An 18,055-nucleotide genomic window follows, 5' to 3' on the forward strand; every position below is an offset into this window, starting at 1 on the left:
TAGTTCATTATTCTTCGTCATTTATACTAAGTTATATTTTTTTGTAATTAAATTTGCAGCATACGCAATGATTGAACCACAATGCAACTACTATACAACATCATTAGGAAAAACAATCCAGAAGCAACAACTTGGATTGACGAAATTTCAAGAGAGCAGTGGACACTTACATATGACTAAGGCAGAAGATGGGGTCATCTAAAGACAAATTTGGTAGAAGTAATCAACTCAATGCTGAAGAAGACACAAAAATTTACCAAACTCCTCCATACTATTGAACACATACTAGATACAAGCCTACTTCACAAGAAGAGACGAGCAAATAATTGTAATGATAAGTGCTGGCCATGTATAATCTGAGTATGCAATGAAGGTCCTGTAAGTTTTTTTTATCATTATTAATAAAGTATATTATTATAGATAAAGAAAATTAACTTTGTTTTTTTTTTTTATCGCAGTTGATGTCGAAATAAGAAAGGAAAAATGTCATGTAACACAAGTTTAGGCATACAATAATCCTACTAAAATAAATTTTTATATTTCTAAATAAAATAGTAAAATAATAAAAATAGTCTCAAAATAGGAATGAAAAAATTTTTGGTGCGAAAATATCATTATTAATGAAAAAAATGTGAGGGAGAATTGAATGATAAATATTAAAGTAGTTGAGCATTTATCAATATGACCCCGGATTAGGTTGTACAAGTTGTTGCGATATTCAATGACTATTGATATTATATTTTTAGATATTTATTTATTTTGGAAAGTGATATTTTAATAGTTAAATTTTGATAATTTTCTTTTTTAATTTGAGATATTTTTTACATGATTTTAAAATATTTATATACACTTTTTTTTTTCATTTTCTTTTAAATAATCTAATTTTTATAATAATGATGCATTTTTGTTTTATAATATTGTCATATTAATATTTTGGTTAAAATATTTTATTGGTCTTGAAATAGGTCCCTAGATTTTTTTTAGTCTCAATTAAGTTTATATTTTCGAAAATATGTAACAATTAGGTCTATTCAGTTAATATGGTGTTAACGGTGTTAATGATGTGTCACATGTCCGATCCTCATTATTTTGATTTTTTAAAATTTTTTAATTTTGATTTTTTTTATTTTTTAAAATTATTTATGTCACGTGTCACATCAATATTGTGCCATGTGTCAAATCAGTATGCTGAAACGTGTCAAATCATTATCTGAATCTCAATTTGGCCATATATTTGTTATTTTTATTCCATTTCAATCCATAATTTTAAAAAACTTTTCTAATTTCATTCCTCCAAATTGAGACCAAATTTAACTTTTATATAAATATTAAATGATATTTTAATTAAAATTTATATATTTATTAAATATTTTAACAATATTAAGTTTATTTAAATTTATATTTTACATTAAACTTTACTTATATTTTGTTTTAAAATTTAGATATATTTATTTTAACTTGTTACAAAATTGGTTAAAGTAATTTATATACAAATCTTAAAATTGGTTTAAAAATAATAATTTTATAAATTTAAATATAAAATTTTAAAACAATTTTGTAACAAGTTAGAATAAATATATTTAAAATCTTAAAATAAACAAATAGAGTTTAGAAAAAATAAAAAAAAGGTGCGTGACACATAGTTAATGGTGTTAGTGTACTACTACCATAAATGACCTAATTGTAACGAATTTTTCAATTTGGAGACATGATTGAGACAAAAAAAAAAAAAAAAGAGAGAAAGGAACTTATTTGAGATTTTCCTATGAAAATAGAGACCAATAAAATAATTTAACCTTTATAATATTGTCATATGAAAATAGTACATAATTTTATATTAGATCTTAAACAAGAAATAATTATATTATATACAACCTTTATTCCAACGTAGTAAATTCTACGAAATTACAAAATTATTTCAAGATTTATAATTTTAAATTTACATATTCATCTTAAATTTCGTCATCATAAAACTTAAAAATATAAATTTATTAAAAAGAATAAATCATCGGTGACCCAAATGATTTATGAGGTTGAGGAAGAAAATTTCCAAAAAATTGAAGGAGGTCCAAAAGAAAAAAACCTAACTATAATTTTAAAATCAATACATTTTATTTAACCAAAAGCTAAAACTTCATAATAATTAACCACGTCACAAATACCAAAATTATATAAATTAACCAACGGATACAAGACTCTTGTGCTATAATGTGAGAAAACAACTTTTGATTTGAAAATTCGTTGTTGGTTCTCATTATATAGAAGAAAATATTCTCCATTTTTTTTAATCACTAAACATCAACCTTAAGCAACATTCAAAAACCGATAAACATCAAATTTCCATCCAATTGACAATTTTCCCATCTAACCAATACAATAAAGATGAAAGCTTTATATTATTACTTCCAAATTGCATCCATGTTCATCACAAGTTGATCCAAAACACACACATAAAAGGAAAAAAACCCCTACCCTTTGATCCACTCGACCAATTTGTTAAGGTTCTCCGAAGATCGACCTTTGTCTAATTGGTTTTCCTTAAACTTCAAAGACCTTGTTCTCATGTTCACATCACTTAGTAGTTGGTCCAATTTCTTCTTAATCTCCCACCGTGACACAACTCCATTTTCACCCAAATCCAATCCCATCCCAACCTTCAATTCATCACAGATATATACTTTGTTATAGAGTTGGTCAGCAAAATATGGCCAACACAAGAAGGGTACCCCATTACACAAACCCTCCATGGTTGAGTTCCAACCACAATGGCTAAAAAAGGAAGCTATGGCAGAGTGGTTTAGCACCTTTTGTTGGGGTGCCCATTGAACTATCTTACCTTTATTCCCTTGGAATTCATTAGGGTATGCCATGTTGTTGTCTTGTCTCACAACCCAAAGAAAGGGTCGATCGGTGAGGTCTAGCCCTAGGGCAAGTTCATTGAACTGGTTTTGGTCAAAACGTGTGTGACTACCAAATGCAACATATATGACAGAAGAACGAGGTTGTTGATCAAGCCAACTCATGCAAGAGAGATCTTCTTCCCAAAGTTGTCCCATTGATCTTGTTGATGATGATGCATTCATGTTGCTGTAATTTCTCAACAATGGGCCAATTGGGAGGATCTTGGGAAAGAAGGTTAAAACCCTAGGTTCAAGTTCATATGTGGTGTTACAAAACCATAGTTCAGTCAAATCTGAAGATCTTGCACAAGCCTCCAAGTAATTCAATATTTGTTTAATGTTCATTCCGTCATCCAACAATTTCAACCAGAAAAGGGTTCCTGTGTCTATCTCTAACATGCCTGGTGATAGTTGAATTGTCTTTTTAGTTGTCAACAATGACCCTGCAATAAAAAGAATATTCAATTAGTTAGTAGCAGTTTATGGGAACAGATTTCATCATATTATATATTTACATGATATTATTTGGTAAATTTTAACAGATTTTAACAAAAGGAACATATGAAATTGAGAAAAAAGTGTTTCCCAACATAATAGGATAAAATAAAATCTCGAAAATAAATTATGACATATTCTTATTACCATCAGAATTTATGATGCCATCATGAATAAGTCTGGGAATGTTGTAAACTAAGGCAAACATTGCTGCTGATGCAGGGGAGAATAGAGCTCCTTTGATTCCCAGTCTGCACCCAACTTTCAATGACCAACCCATGTTTACATCTGCAACAATGAATCTGATATTTTCCTGTGTGATGAGGTTCTCAAGTGCATGAGGCATGGTGCTTAGAATAACATCACACACCTTTGCCAAATCCTTTCTGTGATCATCACCTCCCAATCCGTCTGGGATCGACACCAACTTTATGAGTGAGTCTTCTTCATCTTGTTGCTCCACCATGCAACTCACCATTCTCTTGTGGTTGAACTCTGTGTTCAAGAAAACCACTTTGCATCCATTCTCCACCAGCTTCTGTGAGAGGATCATCATCGGATTCACATGTCCTTGTGCAGGGAATGGTAGCACTAGCACTGTTGTTGGAATGCTCATTCTCAACTATAGGGTTCATTATCACTCTCTAATCTTCAATTGGCATATATATATATATATATATATATATATATATATATATATATATATATATATATATATATATATATATATATATATATATATATATATATATATATATATATATATATATATATGTATGTATATGCAAGTGAAAATGTTGTAGGCATCGGCATCGTTATACACATCTAAATGTCTGATGACTTTTTGCTTTTGTTTTTAGCATATGGTTAAAGTGAGTATGAAATTTAACCTAACCGATAATGTTTACGAATACATAGTAATGTATTTTAAGATTAAAGATGTATTTAGATCTTTAACTTGACGCAAAATTAAAATATATTTCTGTCATAAAACTTTGACTTATTTTAATTTTAAATTTTAAAAATGAATTAATATAGTTTTTTAATTCAATAATATTTTTTTTTCTTTTACGTCTTAAATGGCGTTACAAACTAGCCATTTAAATTTGAATGTATCAAATGTTGTAAAATTTGAAAACGAAATTGTGTTAAAATTTGAAACAAAGACGGTTTGGGAATAAAAATATACTTAATCTTATATTTATTATATTATCAACATGAAGTTTTATAAGTTAATAAATAACTTTTATAATGAAATTTTTTTTACAAATCCTTCCAACATATACAATTAATCAGTCCTTAATATATTAAAGGAATTATTGAGTTGTGGTGCAAAAGTTCAAATCAACTCTTCCTGTATGAAATTTTTTACTTTCTTATTAAGCTTATAATTCATTAATCTAATTAAAATATTTAGCAATTTTTTATGTTAGTTGAAAAGTAATTCAATATTTTAATTTGACATAATTGGAAAATGAAAAGAGGGAGAAATTTTATATATAAAATTTTGGTACAAAATGATGATATATAAGAATTATATGGATTGAAATATTCCTTTTTAAACTTCTAAAGTAGATTAAGGTAAGTGTCTTATCTCACACAAATTAGAAATTGATTTTCTTTGAAAAATGTATGCTTTAACTATGTTTAGTCACGGTTAAATTTTTCACTGGTACTATTAGTGAATTACAAGTCATTTACATAGTAGACAATTAATTTTTATTTTATATTATTATTATTATTATTATTATTATTAAAAACCTTATTATTCATTCATTTTCCTTTTAAAGTGTTTATTCAACAATATTAAGATATAACTATTTGTACAGCGAAACAATTTTTTTAAGTATAAGAATGCTATTATAAAAGTGATTATATGAAGAAATTATATTACTTATACTCCTTTTAATTTTAAAATACACATTTACATCCGTATTATTTAATGTAAAATTAAATTCATTATTTTAAATAAATCATACCTACCAAACTTTCTTTTTAGTATATATAGAGTATTATCCTGCCATCCTAAATTTTTAGCCAAAAACGAGAGGAAGAAAGGATTATATTAACTGCAAAAACGTTTACATGTCACTTTCTTATATTATGTTAATGTTATTGTCAAGTAAATATTTGGAAACACAATAACTTACCTATGAGACTCATCATGCTATAAGTAATTAACTTCATTGAACACTTTCTGATATTTTAGTGAAATTTGTTCAAATCTCACAATTTGATGCCGAAGGAAAGATACATCTTTAATGCCCATCTCTAGACACAATTTGGGTAGAGTTGTGCTCTATTTCTCCTCCCTAGTTACCAAACAAATAACCCTAAAATAGGTAATTGATAAAACTGCACCAACAAAATTATTAAAATCTCATAGTATATACACTACAAGAAAATGCTTCGTTTAGTGACAAAAATTTGTTAGTCACTACAGTGACCAATTTAAATACCTATTTAAAAAATAAAAAATGAATGGTTACTAAAATAGTCACTATTGTAAATAAAAAAATTATAATTGGTCACTAAATTGGTCATTAATTAACTAGAGACCAATTTAGAAACTAAGTCATTTTAGTAGCGAAAACCTAGGTAGCTAATTTTTAGTGACTAATTTTCTTTGGTAGCAAAAACAATGGTCACTAATTTTAAAAACCAATTTAGTGACCAATTATAACTTTTTATTCATAATAGTGACTAATTTAGTAACCAATAACTTTCTACTTTGTAAATTGGTATCTAAATTAGTTACTATAGTGACTAACAATTTTTAACTACTAAAATTGGTTAATAATGAAATATTTTCTTGTAGTGATAAAAGAAGTAAATATAAAGGACATACAATCAAAGTAAAAAATATATAACAATGAAAATTTAATCTAAATTTAATATAGAAATTAAAAACTTTTTCAAATATAGTTATATGTATTGGTGGTTTTCTGTGAGTATTTATTAAAAATTCTACATAATTAAGTAATGTTAAAAAAAAAAGTATAAAACTACTGGACTTGATTTGAGGATTGTCATTACCTTCAATAATGTATGTGAAACATGAAACTTGGTTAGTTATATGTTTGAGAAGGTTTTCAGTTTTTTACACAAAATTTATATATATATATATATATATATATATATATATATATATATATATTCTTGATGTAAATTAATTTTAAATATTACTAAGATTTAAGATTTGATCATTTAACTAATTTGGCTTATTATTTTAAAAAATAACAAATAAAGGTGTATCATAATATACGAGAATGATAGTATTACTATTCATTGTCACTATTGCTACAACCAACGTATAAAATGATGACATGTGAAGATGTTTATAAAGGAGTAAATGTGACCTATCAAGAAGAAATAAAAACGACCTATAAATGTCTAAAGAGACAACTCATAAGGCCACTTGTAACAACTTACATTTAAAAAAGACGATCTATCAAAACATCCATCAAGAAATAAAGGTAATTTATGAGCTGTCCATAAAGAAGTTAAATGACTTATCAAGATTTTAAGATTTAAGATTTTGGATTTATGATTTATCATAATTCTAAACCCTAAATCCTAAAAATAAAAATGATTAACAGTGATGTATTAAGCCAAGACACTTTAGGCTGAGGCTAAGAGGGCTAGGGTGGGTTATGATAAAAAGGCTTCGAATCATGTAATAAAAGAGAAACATTAAAGTAGGGATTTTGGATTGTAATAGGAATTTAGAAAGTCACGAGTAGGAAATAGATGACCCTGAAAAGTAAATAAATGACAAAATATTTTTACCTAATCCGATTCTATACTCTTTTAAAAGATGTTATAAAGATAATAAAGAAAATTTCATCTAACGAAACATATAACCGAATAAATCATTTTAGGAACTCCTCCTAAAACCCATATTTACTCCCTTCAAAGTATCTGAAATAGGAATATAGACCGATAATAAATTATTTGAATCGATCAAACCAATAATGCCTAAGGAAATAAAAATAAATAAATTAGGGAAATAGAATAAGAAAGCTAAAAAAGAGAAAATCAAATAAATTATATTAAAATTGAAATTAAATATAGGAAAACATAAGATAAAGAAAAATAGTAGAAGTATTAAGGATATTATCATATGCGCTGAAATACGTAAAACCTTTTGTGGTAAACTCATTTAGATAGAATTACCTCATGAAGAAAGGGTTTAGAGAAAGTAAAATTTGAACTAAAAATTAATAAGACCTAGTAAGTACCTCTAAAGTTTCATTGCTTTCTGTTGGAAAAATTCATTATCAATTAAGAATATTATCGTTTTTATTTGAAATAATCACCCTATTAACATAAAAATAATATTAACACAAAAAAAAAATATGAAAACTCCAAATACAGAGAAAAACCATAATCGTAGAAGAATATAACATGAAAATTCCAAATACAGAGAATAATCACTATGTGTAAATTTATACAACACACAAAAAACACTTTCAACCCTGGACCCCAAGTACACCCACACTCTCCAGATCAAGAATTTAACTACACCTCATAACATCCTACTACAAAAGTATAAGAAAAGTCAAACACTAGCTCAAAGTGTCTTTGACTTGGAACAAGGAACATCATGGACTTAGTCCATTATATAGTCACTAACACCTACCCCCTAGGTTATCTTAGGTGATGTGAAACTTTTCAAGATGTATTATTTTTATCGGCCTAACATTCTCCACCTTGATTGAAATAAGCACATCTTCATTACCTATACCAGCAATCATACTCTACCATAATGAGTATCACTTGGAATCAAATTGTCCCGAGAATTTCCACTTAGAATCAAAATGTCCTAAGAATTTCCACTTGGAATCAAACCATCCCAAGAATTTCCACTTGAAATCAAACCATCTCGAGAATTTCCACTTTGAATTAAGTCATCCCAAGAATTTTCATGCACCCTACATCAATGATAACTAATGCTCGTGTATAATCACCATACACCTTGCATAAATATTAGCTACTACCTGCGCATAAACACCATACACCCTTCGTCGGAACCATGCCGCAACCCATTATACAAAACCACTGAACTTATGAAAAGCCACAGATCGAACATCGGCACTTTGCAACCACTGTGCCATTTGAATCCCTCGCCAGAGATGCTATCCCCATCGACGTAACACTTGCTGACATAACACCACCATTGGCTCTTGTTGGAATAGATCTGTAAATCGTAGAGCACTTCCTCCACGCACATGCCGTAAACCATAACTCACCCAAATCAAATCTCAATTGTACATCACTCACCGAGCCATGCAAGCACCAACTGCAACTTCCTCTACAAATCCAAGAGCATCTCGTCACACGTGAACTCCACTGCAAATCTAGCATGACTCATAGTCCTTGCACCTCTACGAACCTAGCTGCAAATTCATTGCATCAACACAACACTATTACAATGATCCTTTGATCATATTTCTCGTTGCAACTTCAAAAAACAAGGATTATTCTCCAACAACAAGGAATTAGTCTTTTCTGTTGTGGAATATCCAACTATACTGTAACAATAGAGCATACTAAGAAAAATCCTTCCGAACCATAGCTCTTGATACCACTTATTTAGAAAAACGCATCTTCAATTAAGAATATTATCGTCTTTACCCTCAGAAATCACCCTATTAACAAAAAAAAATAAGATTAACACAAAGAATACAAGAATATAGCATGGAAACTCCAAATATGGAGAAAAACCACAACCACAGAGAATAATTACTATGTAAATTTATAGAACACACAAAAAACACCCTCAACCCTTTGACCCCAAGTACACCCACACTCTCCAGAGCAAGAATTTAACTACACCTCATAACACTCTACTACAAAAGTATAAGAAAAGTCAAACACTAGCTTAAAGTGTCTTTGAATAGGAGCAAGGAACATCATGAACTTAGAGCCCATTATATAGTCATTAACACCCACCCCCTAGGTTATCCAAGGAGATGTAGGACTTTTCAAGATGTATTATTTTCATCAGTCTAGCATTATATTGTTGCAGGTGGCATCAGACTAGCATTATTTTCATCAGTCCAAGTGGACCGGGTCACAATCGAATCGTGACACTTGGGCTCTTACACTCTTAAATAAATAGAATTGCGCTATGACTAATGGTTATAGTTTTTGGACTAGTGATAAGCGCTCATCCTAATAATTGGTATCAAAACCAAGTTTAAGAGTTTGATTCCGGCCAAACAATTGCCAAAAGATTATTATTTTTTAAATCAAAAAACGCAAAATAATTTAAACCTTTTAAATAATAAATATTTGTTATCGATAGATTACCCTCAGTTATTAATATTATCTAAAATAAATATTAAAAATAAACTACAAAATTTAGTTAATATTAATTTTTTTATTATATATATATATATATATATATATATTTAAATTAGCATTAAGTAAACTAATAACACTAAATATATTTACTTTATTGTTTATTTAAATTTACACCAATTAGACTTTGAGACATAATAAGACATTTAAAAACAAAATCGATTAGCTGGACATAATAAAATATATTAAATATTTTTTTAAATTAGTGCTAGTTTTTTTTTTTTTTTATGTTCATTTCCTTTCCTGAAATATTTCCTTTGCTTTTTTTTTTTTTCATTTATACTTTTCTTCTTATCTTCTTTCTTTATCTGTGTTCGATCTACTTAGTTCATATTTATCTTATTACAAAATATTAATTTTCTTTTTACAGAAAAAAATTGTATGTAATGCGTAAAATTCATATATAATTGAATATTATATACGTAAAAGAATTCATATGTAAAACGAGTATGATAATTTTACATAAAAAAAAAATTAAATAAAAAAAAATCTGTATGAAATTTTACTTTCGAATTTTTCCTTATTTCGTATATTATTACAAATGGATCTCTATAGTCACCATCACAACTACGATGGTCGACAGAGTTGTAATCACATATCAGCAGGTGCCTATTTAACAACACTGTACTCTACAAAACCTCTCTAGAAACTATAATTCATAAACTATTACAATTGCAAAACATCATTTTCTGACTTACATATCAGTTCGAATAGAAAAGTAGTAAATAAATATAACATTTTCCTTTGGTGTTGGTTAAATTGCAATGTTTTAGCGGTAATTTAACCGATTCTAATCCGATAAAAAAAATTAATTTCTTTTAAAAATTAAAAAAATTAAAATAATTTTTAAATAATTTTGTTATTAATAGAATCAATTTACTATTTCTAAATTGGTCTTAACTACTTTAATATTTTTTCAGCTACTAAGTAAGATAAATATTAAAAATAAATGAGATTAATGTTGATTTGATTGACTAATTCATTTTTAGTGTTTATATTTATGTAAATTAAATGAATTAAGATAAGACTAATTTCTTTATCTTATTGTTTATTTAAATTAGCATATCAACTTAACAAATATTAATATAATATATTTTTAATATTTATTTAAATTATCTTGAGCTTCTTTATGCACGTACGTTTTCTTTGTTTGTATCAATTTCTTCATCATTCGTACTTATTTTCTTCATCAGAAATGATATTTAGACATATATTTTGAACTTACTTTTGACATAGTGACGTATCAATCATTTTTCTTATTTAAAAATTTATTTTATTTTATTTTTTTTAAAACTGAAACACGTGAGGGAGAAGATGAGGAAGAGGTTCAGTAAAGAGAACTCATAGTTTTCTCATTTAGCTTAGAGAACTGCAACTTGAGAGAAGAGAGAAGCAATGCCTCGCGACGTCATCGAACAGAGAAGTAGGGTCTGAGGTTTGGGTTCTCAACGGCGATGGATGGTAGTTCGTTTTGACTTTGTTCTTTGTTTCACTCTCACAATCGCCAATGATTCATTTTCGTTCAAATACCATACGTGATTGAAATGTTTGTGGTTGGTTGTTTTGTGGGTGAGTTGTAGGGTTTCTCCATTCTATCGTTGCTGTTGGTGTAGATATCATTTAGGATTTAGGTTTTTTCTGAGTTGAAGATGACGACACTAGAACCACTCTTAACGGAAAAAAATATGACAGCAGGAGTCACACAATGTGGGGATCTATGTGCAACTAGGTGGGGAGTTACGTTTTTGTATAAATACTAGACAGTTCTGCAAGTATGAGACATCATGTTCAATGTACCTAATATGAACCATAAAATGACATTGAAGTCCTGATGAAGAACTAAAAAGTCTCTTAGACCCAATCTTAATGAAAAAAATATGACAGTGAGAGTCATTGACATGTGGGGAGCCATGTGCAAATAAGTAGGGAGGTGCAGTGAGATTTTTGTACAAATACTAGACAATCATGTAAATATGAGACAACAACTTCAATATACCTAATGTCAACCACAAAAATCACATTACAATCCTCATGAAGAACAGAAAGTTTCATTGGACCTAATCTTAACGAAAAAAAATATAACAGCAGAAGTCACACAAATGTGGGAAACTATGTGCAAATAAGTGGGGAGTTATGTTGAGTTTTTTGTACAAATACTGGACAATTATATATTTATGAAACAACATGTTCAATGTTCCTAATATGGACCATAAAAATGACATTGCAGTCTACATGAAAAACAAAAAAGTCTGTTGGACCTAGTCTTAACGAAAAAAAATATGACAGAGGGAATCATAAACATGTGCGGAACCATGTGCAAAGAAGTGGAGAGTTGCGTTGGGATTTTAATACAAATACTAGACAATTATGTAAGTATGAGACGACATGTTCAATGTATATAATATGAACCAAAAAAGTGACATTGCAGTCTTCATGAAGAAAGAAAAGAGTTTGTTGATTCCAATCTTAATGGAAAAAAATATGACAGCAGGAGTTACAAATGTGGCCATGTGCAAAAAAGTGGGGAGTTGCATTGAAGATTTTGTACAAATACTGGACAATTATGTAATTATGAGACAATATGTTCAATGTAGTATTTAATTATCAACGGGTACCCGCGAATATTTAATTAGAATTACAATTTAGTTTTGACTAAAAAAATAAAAAAAATTGTATTTTTTTAATTGAGTGAACCCGTGAGCCAACTTGTTTAACCCGCCAACCCGTGGTGAGCCAGGTCGGGTTCAAATTTTTTTGGCTCGCTAAAAAGTGAGCCGGGTTGAGTTGGCTCACTAAATTATCAACCTGTGGTGGGTCGAGCCGAGTCGGGCTGGATTACCTGTTTTGACAGCTCTAATTTAAACAGCGTTGAATGATAGTCTACAAATGGTTAAAATGCCTTTTTGGTCCCAATTTTCGTCAAGTTTTGTCAAATAAGTCATAATTTTATTTTTATGCTCAAATAGGTCATAATTTTTGTCAATTTTGTTCAATTTTGTCTTGTTTTTGCTAAAACCGTTTAAATCATTAACGACCATGAATAGTGACTATCACGTATCACTTTGTGTTTTTTTTTTATTTTTGATTTTTGATTTTTTTAGATTTTTTTAAAATATTTTAAATATTTTTAAATATACACGTATCAACTCAACAACGTGCCACATGTCAAAGTCAATGTCTTATATTCAATTTGGTCCCTATATTTGTTAATTTTGTTCAATTTAGTCCTATTTTTATTTAAAATTGACCAATTTGTCCCTATCGAAGATGAGACCAAATTTATTTTTTATATAAAAGTTATAATGATGTGAATTTTAACATATTATATAAAAACATTTAATAAAGAAATGTGAATTTAAATATAAAAATTAAATTTAGTTTCAATTTGGAGAGAGACAAAATTAGTTCATGTTAACAAAAATTGGAACTAAATTGAATAAAATTAACGAATATAGAGACCAAATTGAATATAAAACATTGACTTTGACACGTGACACATTGTTCAATTGACACGTGGACATTTAAAAAAATCAAAAAAATTAAAAAAACCACAAAATGACACGTGACAGTCACTGTTCATGACCATTAATGATTTAAACGGTATTAACAAAAAATAACCAAATTGAACAAAATTGACGAAATTATCACCTATTTGAGCACCAAAACAAAATTACGACTGATTTGACCAAACTTGACGAAAATTGGGACCAAAATGATATTTTAACGTTTACAAATAAATGGAGATTTTTTTAAATCAATCGATAAAAAATAAGTCATTCAAAATAAATATGTTAATGCTTTAATCATTTTTTAATTTTTAATTTTTGATTTAGATTAGAGTATAGCGGGTACGAGTATCCACATGTACGAATGTTATGATAGGATCGTACCCACCCATTAACATGTAGATGTAAAAATACCTATATTCGTTACTCGTAAGTATCCATTTTTAATATTTATTTCTGATTCATTGTGGATTTTATCTGCGGATACCCACCTACAGATTTTTTTCACATCCAATAAATGATAAATTGAACAATAAAATTTCTAAAACTTTTCCATGCCCAATTTAATGGCACGAAGGTTTCAACATGGACCCTACCATATTTATTTGACTGTACAAAAATATATATGAAGATGAACGACCAAGAAAAAAAAAAGATTAGGTAAGCACGTGCGAGTTTCATTATACTACTTTAAATGTAAAAATTAGGTTTAAATCATTGGTCGGCCATAACGATGTTAAAAAAATCTGTACTCACAAATATTTATGGATAAAACACACAACATATAGAAAATAAATATAGTAAATGGATACCCACGAGTAATGGGTACGAGTAATTTTTAATACCCGATTGTTAACTGGGCGGGTACGGGTATCATAGTATCCATACATGTGGATACCCGTAACCGCTATACTTTAATTTAAATTAAAAAAAAAATATAAAAAAATATGATTAAAATATTAACACATTGATTTTATAGTTGTATTTTATCAATTGGTTTTAAAATACAATCTCATTTTTTTTATAAACTGTCATACAACACCATTTATAGTTAAAATATGTTGTTAATTCATTTTTGTAAATATCCACGGGTACCTGCAGATATATGTGGATATTAAAAAGATATATGAATACCATAACGGATACCCGCACGGATATGAGTACGGGTACATGATGGATATTTATCCAACGGGTATGGTACGGGGGAGCTACTACCCGTACCCTACCTGCCCCTTTAACATCCCTAATCAGTACTCGTAAAATATGTGTCACATGTTAGTTTAGTTTGTGTTTTTTTATTTTTTATTTTATTTTTTTAATTAAAAAAATTATTACCTTTTAAAATAGAATTGTGTTAATCTCAATAATATCGCTATATTATTTATATAAAAATTTAATTTTCTATCAATTTGAAAAGTAACAAAATTAATTCAATTTTAAAAATAATTTAGACTAAAATGAGGTTAAGTCATAACAAATATAAGGACTAAATTGATATTAAAATAATAAATATAAGGACAAAATTGAAGCTAAGTCAATGATATGGCAACGATAATGATATGTGGCACATAGTACTAACAGAAAAGACCTAATTTATACACATTTTAAAAAATAAGGACTCAATTGAGACAAGTCAAAATATGAAGACCCAATTAAGATTTTAGAAAAAAACAGGACCAAACAACCTTTGTTTAAACCTAAAAATTAATACTCATTCCTTTTTCTATATCCAACTTATGAGATTAATGTTTTATTAAATAATTTTAAAAATGAAAATATAATTTTTAATGTTAAATATTAATAAAAATTAATTAGATACCTTTTTAAAGTAAAATTTTAAATAAATTAAGTGTTTTAAAAAGTTAAATTGAAAGGTGTATATAGGATGTGAAGGGTATTTATATTTATATTTATACCTTTAGGATACAAAAAAGTTGAGTATCATTCTTATACTTATATCTAAGTCCAAACCTAGTTAATTTAGATAACTTTTAAGATGAGTTAGAATAATACTCATAAGTTTATTTTTTATTCATGTTTGTATTAGAGTAATAAATAATCTTTTTTTAGGTTTAATTAATCGGATGGTATCCACTTTTGTTTATATGTGTCAGTTTGGTATCCACTTTTTAAAAGGTGTCAATCAAGTCCTAACTTAAAAAAAGTGACACAATTAAGTCTCTTTCAGAAAAAAAAAAATATTAACGTCGTTAACTTTATTCATGACTTTTACCACTCAATTTTAATATAAATATCAATACTTAATTTTTTAAGTCATTTTAAATATCAATACCGTTACCAGTGTTAATAATTTTTAATTTTTTTCTAAAAGGGACCTAATGGAGGCACCTTTTGAAAAGTCGAGACTCAATTGACACATTTTCAAAAGCGGTTATCAAACTGACACATCCAGAACAAAATTGAGATCAATCAAACTAATTAATTTGTAAAAGAAAGCTACACTTGAGTTCAAGATGCATGAATCACTGAGGATAATATGCATAAACCATGATGGTAAACGAAAAAAACTATTCCAAACCTAGAATTAACTTATGCACAAAACAATAACTCTTATTGTTTTATCTCTTTCACAAACTTCTCAAGATTCTCATAAGATGTTCCTCCTTTTGCTACGTTTTTCATGACTTTCCCCTTCAACGCCACAGACCTAGATTTTATCTTCTCATCATTGAAAATTTGTTCCACTTTAGTTTTCAACTCCTTTCGTGAAACGAGTCCATTGTGATCTTTGTCAAACCCCAACCCTACCTTCAACTCATCACAAATATGTCTTTCGTTGTAAAGTTGGTCTCCATAGTATGGCCAGCACAATAAAGGTACCCCATTGGACAAACCTTCCATGGTAGAGTTCCAACCACAATGAGTCACAAAACATGCAATGGCAGGGTGGCTTAAAACCTTTTGTTGAGGAGCCCAACTCACTATCTTACCTTTGTGCCCTTTGAATTCTGTAGGGTATTCCATTTTATTGTCTTCTCTTATAACCCAAAGAAAAGGTCTGTTGCTGAGGTCAAGTCCTAGGGCAAGTTCATTGAATTGGTTTGAGTCAAAAAGAGTGAAACTTCCAAATGCAACATACACCACAGAACCATGAGCTTGCTCATCTAGCCAACTCATGCAAGAGAGATCTTCTTCCCAGAATTGTCCCAATGATCTTGGAGGTGCATTATTAGTTTTGGAACGATGATCAATTCTCAGCAATGGACCAATTGGAATGAGCTTTGGAAGAAGTGTTAATACCTCTGGTTCAAGTTCATGAGCAGTGTCACAAAACCACCATTCTGTCAAATTTAAAGCTGGAGTACAGTGATGCACCAAGTAATTAAGGTAATGAGAACTATCTATAATTCCAGCCATGTGCAACCAGAAAAAGGTTCTTGGTTCCATCTCTGGCATACTTGGTGATAATTGAATTGTCTTTTTCGACGTTAATATGGACCCTGCAATGAAAAATAAAATAAATTAGTAGAAAAATATGTTTTTAGATAGACATATTATTTATTAAAACTGGATCAAACAAAAGCCTAAGGTACCAGAATTTATAATTAAAGACATGTTTGACTGAATTTATAATGATCTTTTAGAAATTCATTAAAGTGATACATAATTAGACAACGGATTAACACTAATGAGACATGTTAGAATTAACGTATCAAAATCTATTCACACAAAATAGTGACACTACTTCTTCTGTAAGTAAAGTATGATAGTATTTACCATCTGGATCTATGATCCCATCATGAAGAAGCCTTGGAACACTGTACAACAAATGAAACGCAGTTGCAGAGGCAGGCCAAAAAAGAGCTCCTTTGATTCCCGATTCACATGCAACATTCAATGCCCATCCCACATGTAAATCTACAACAATGAACCTGATTCTGCTATCATTATTATTATTATTATCATTATCCTGTATGAGCTTTTTAAGTGCTTGAGGCATGGTGCTTAGCATAGAATCACATAACTTGCCAACGTTGCTTCTGTCATCATTGGGTTCTAAGCCATCTGGGATTGAGACCAACTTCAATGGTGATTCTTCATCGTATTGATCCACCATGGAACCCACCACTCTCTTGTGGTTGAACTCTGTGTTCACAAATATCACTTTGAATCCATTCTCCACCAACTTTTCTGATAGGGCTGCCATGGGATTCACATGTCCTTGAAATGGAGATGGGAAAACTAACACACTTGAAATACTCATCATCTTGTGTTTTGGTTTCTGTTCTTCCACACCTACTTTGTAGTTCATAGCCATGGCTTTGTTTATATAAACTGGTTACCAATTCTTCTAGCTTCATTGGATCAATCTTTTATTGGATACTGTTCAATTACTGCAAAGTTTTTGGACCCACAAACTAAATTTTAGGTTGGTTGAGACTTTATATACGAAGTAATAACGAAGCATTTTCTATTGCTTGTCAGAACCCATCAGACAATTCAGAATACTACTTTTCAACATAATTAGTTATGTGTACCATCATTAATAAAGAAAATTTATTTTGTTAAATGTATATAATTTTCTTTGAATTTTATTTGATTAATAACTTTTTTTAATTTAAATAATTGTTTAAAATAAGAAAAATTCATTTGTTTTTACCTTTTCAATAGTTATTTTTTAAATACAAATAATTATCATAATAAAAAATTATTTATACAATAAAATAATTATTCATAATAAAATTATAAAAATTATTTGTTTTTATAAGTTTCCATTTTTATAAAATTATTTTAGAGATTAGTAATGTTTTTGTTATAGAAAAAATG

At 28.7% G+C, this 18,055-nt stretch overlaps 2 protein-coding genes across 2 annotated transcripts; both read right to left on the bottom strand.

Moving 5' to 3' along the window:
* Positions 1 to 2,377: 2,377 nt before the first annotated feature.
* LOC114181670 (UDP-glycosyltransferase 83A1-like) lies at positions 2,378 to 4,049 on the bottom strand. The gene is made up of 2 exons (XM_028068181.2): positions 3,543 to 4,049; positions 2,378 to 3,343 (listed from the first exon to the last, which is right to left on the bottom strand). Exons 1-2 carry the CDS (start codon positions 4,009 to 4,011, stop codon positions 2,469 to 2,471), a joined length of 1,344 nt encoding a protein of 447 aa, XP_027923982.1. The 5' UTR covers positions 4,012 to 4,049; the 3' UTR covers positions 2,378 to 2,468.
* Positions 4,050 to 15,687: 11,638 nt separating this feature from the next.
* Positions 15,688 to 17,591, bottom strand: LOC114181746 (UDP-glycosyltransferase 83A1-like). Its single transcript, XM_028068291.2, has 2 exons — positions 17,006 to 17,591; positions 15,688 to 16,728 (listed from the first exon to the last, which is right to left on the bottom strand). Exons 1-2 carry the CDS (start codon positions 17,544 to 17,546, stop codon positions 15,839 to 15,841), a joined length of 1,431 nt encoding a protein of 476 aa, XP_027924092.1. The 5' UTR covers positions 17,547 to 17,591; the 3' UTR covers positions 15,688 to 15,838.
* Positions 17,592 to 18,055: the final 464 nt, after the last annotated feature.

Source organism: Vigna unguiculata, chromosome 4, assembly GCF_037176805.1.
Source record: "Vigna unguiculata cultivar grain cowpea cultivar isolate G323 ecotype 2 chromosome 4, ASM3717680v1, whole genome shotgun sequence".
In the NCBI taxonomy this organism is placed as follows: domain Eukaryota; kingdom Viridiplantae; phylum Streptophyta; class Magnoliopsida; order Fabales; family Fabaceae; genus Vigna; species Vigna unguiculata.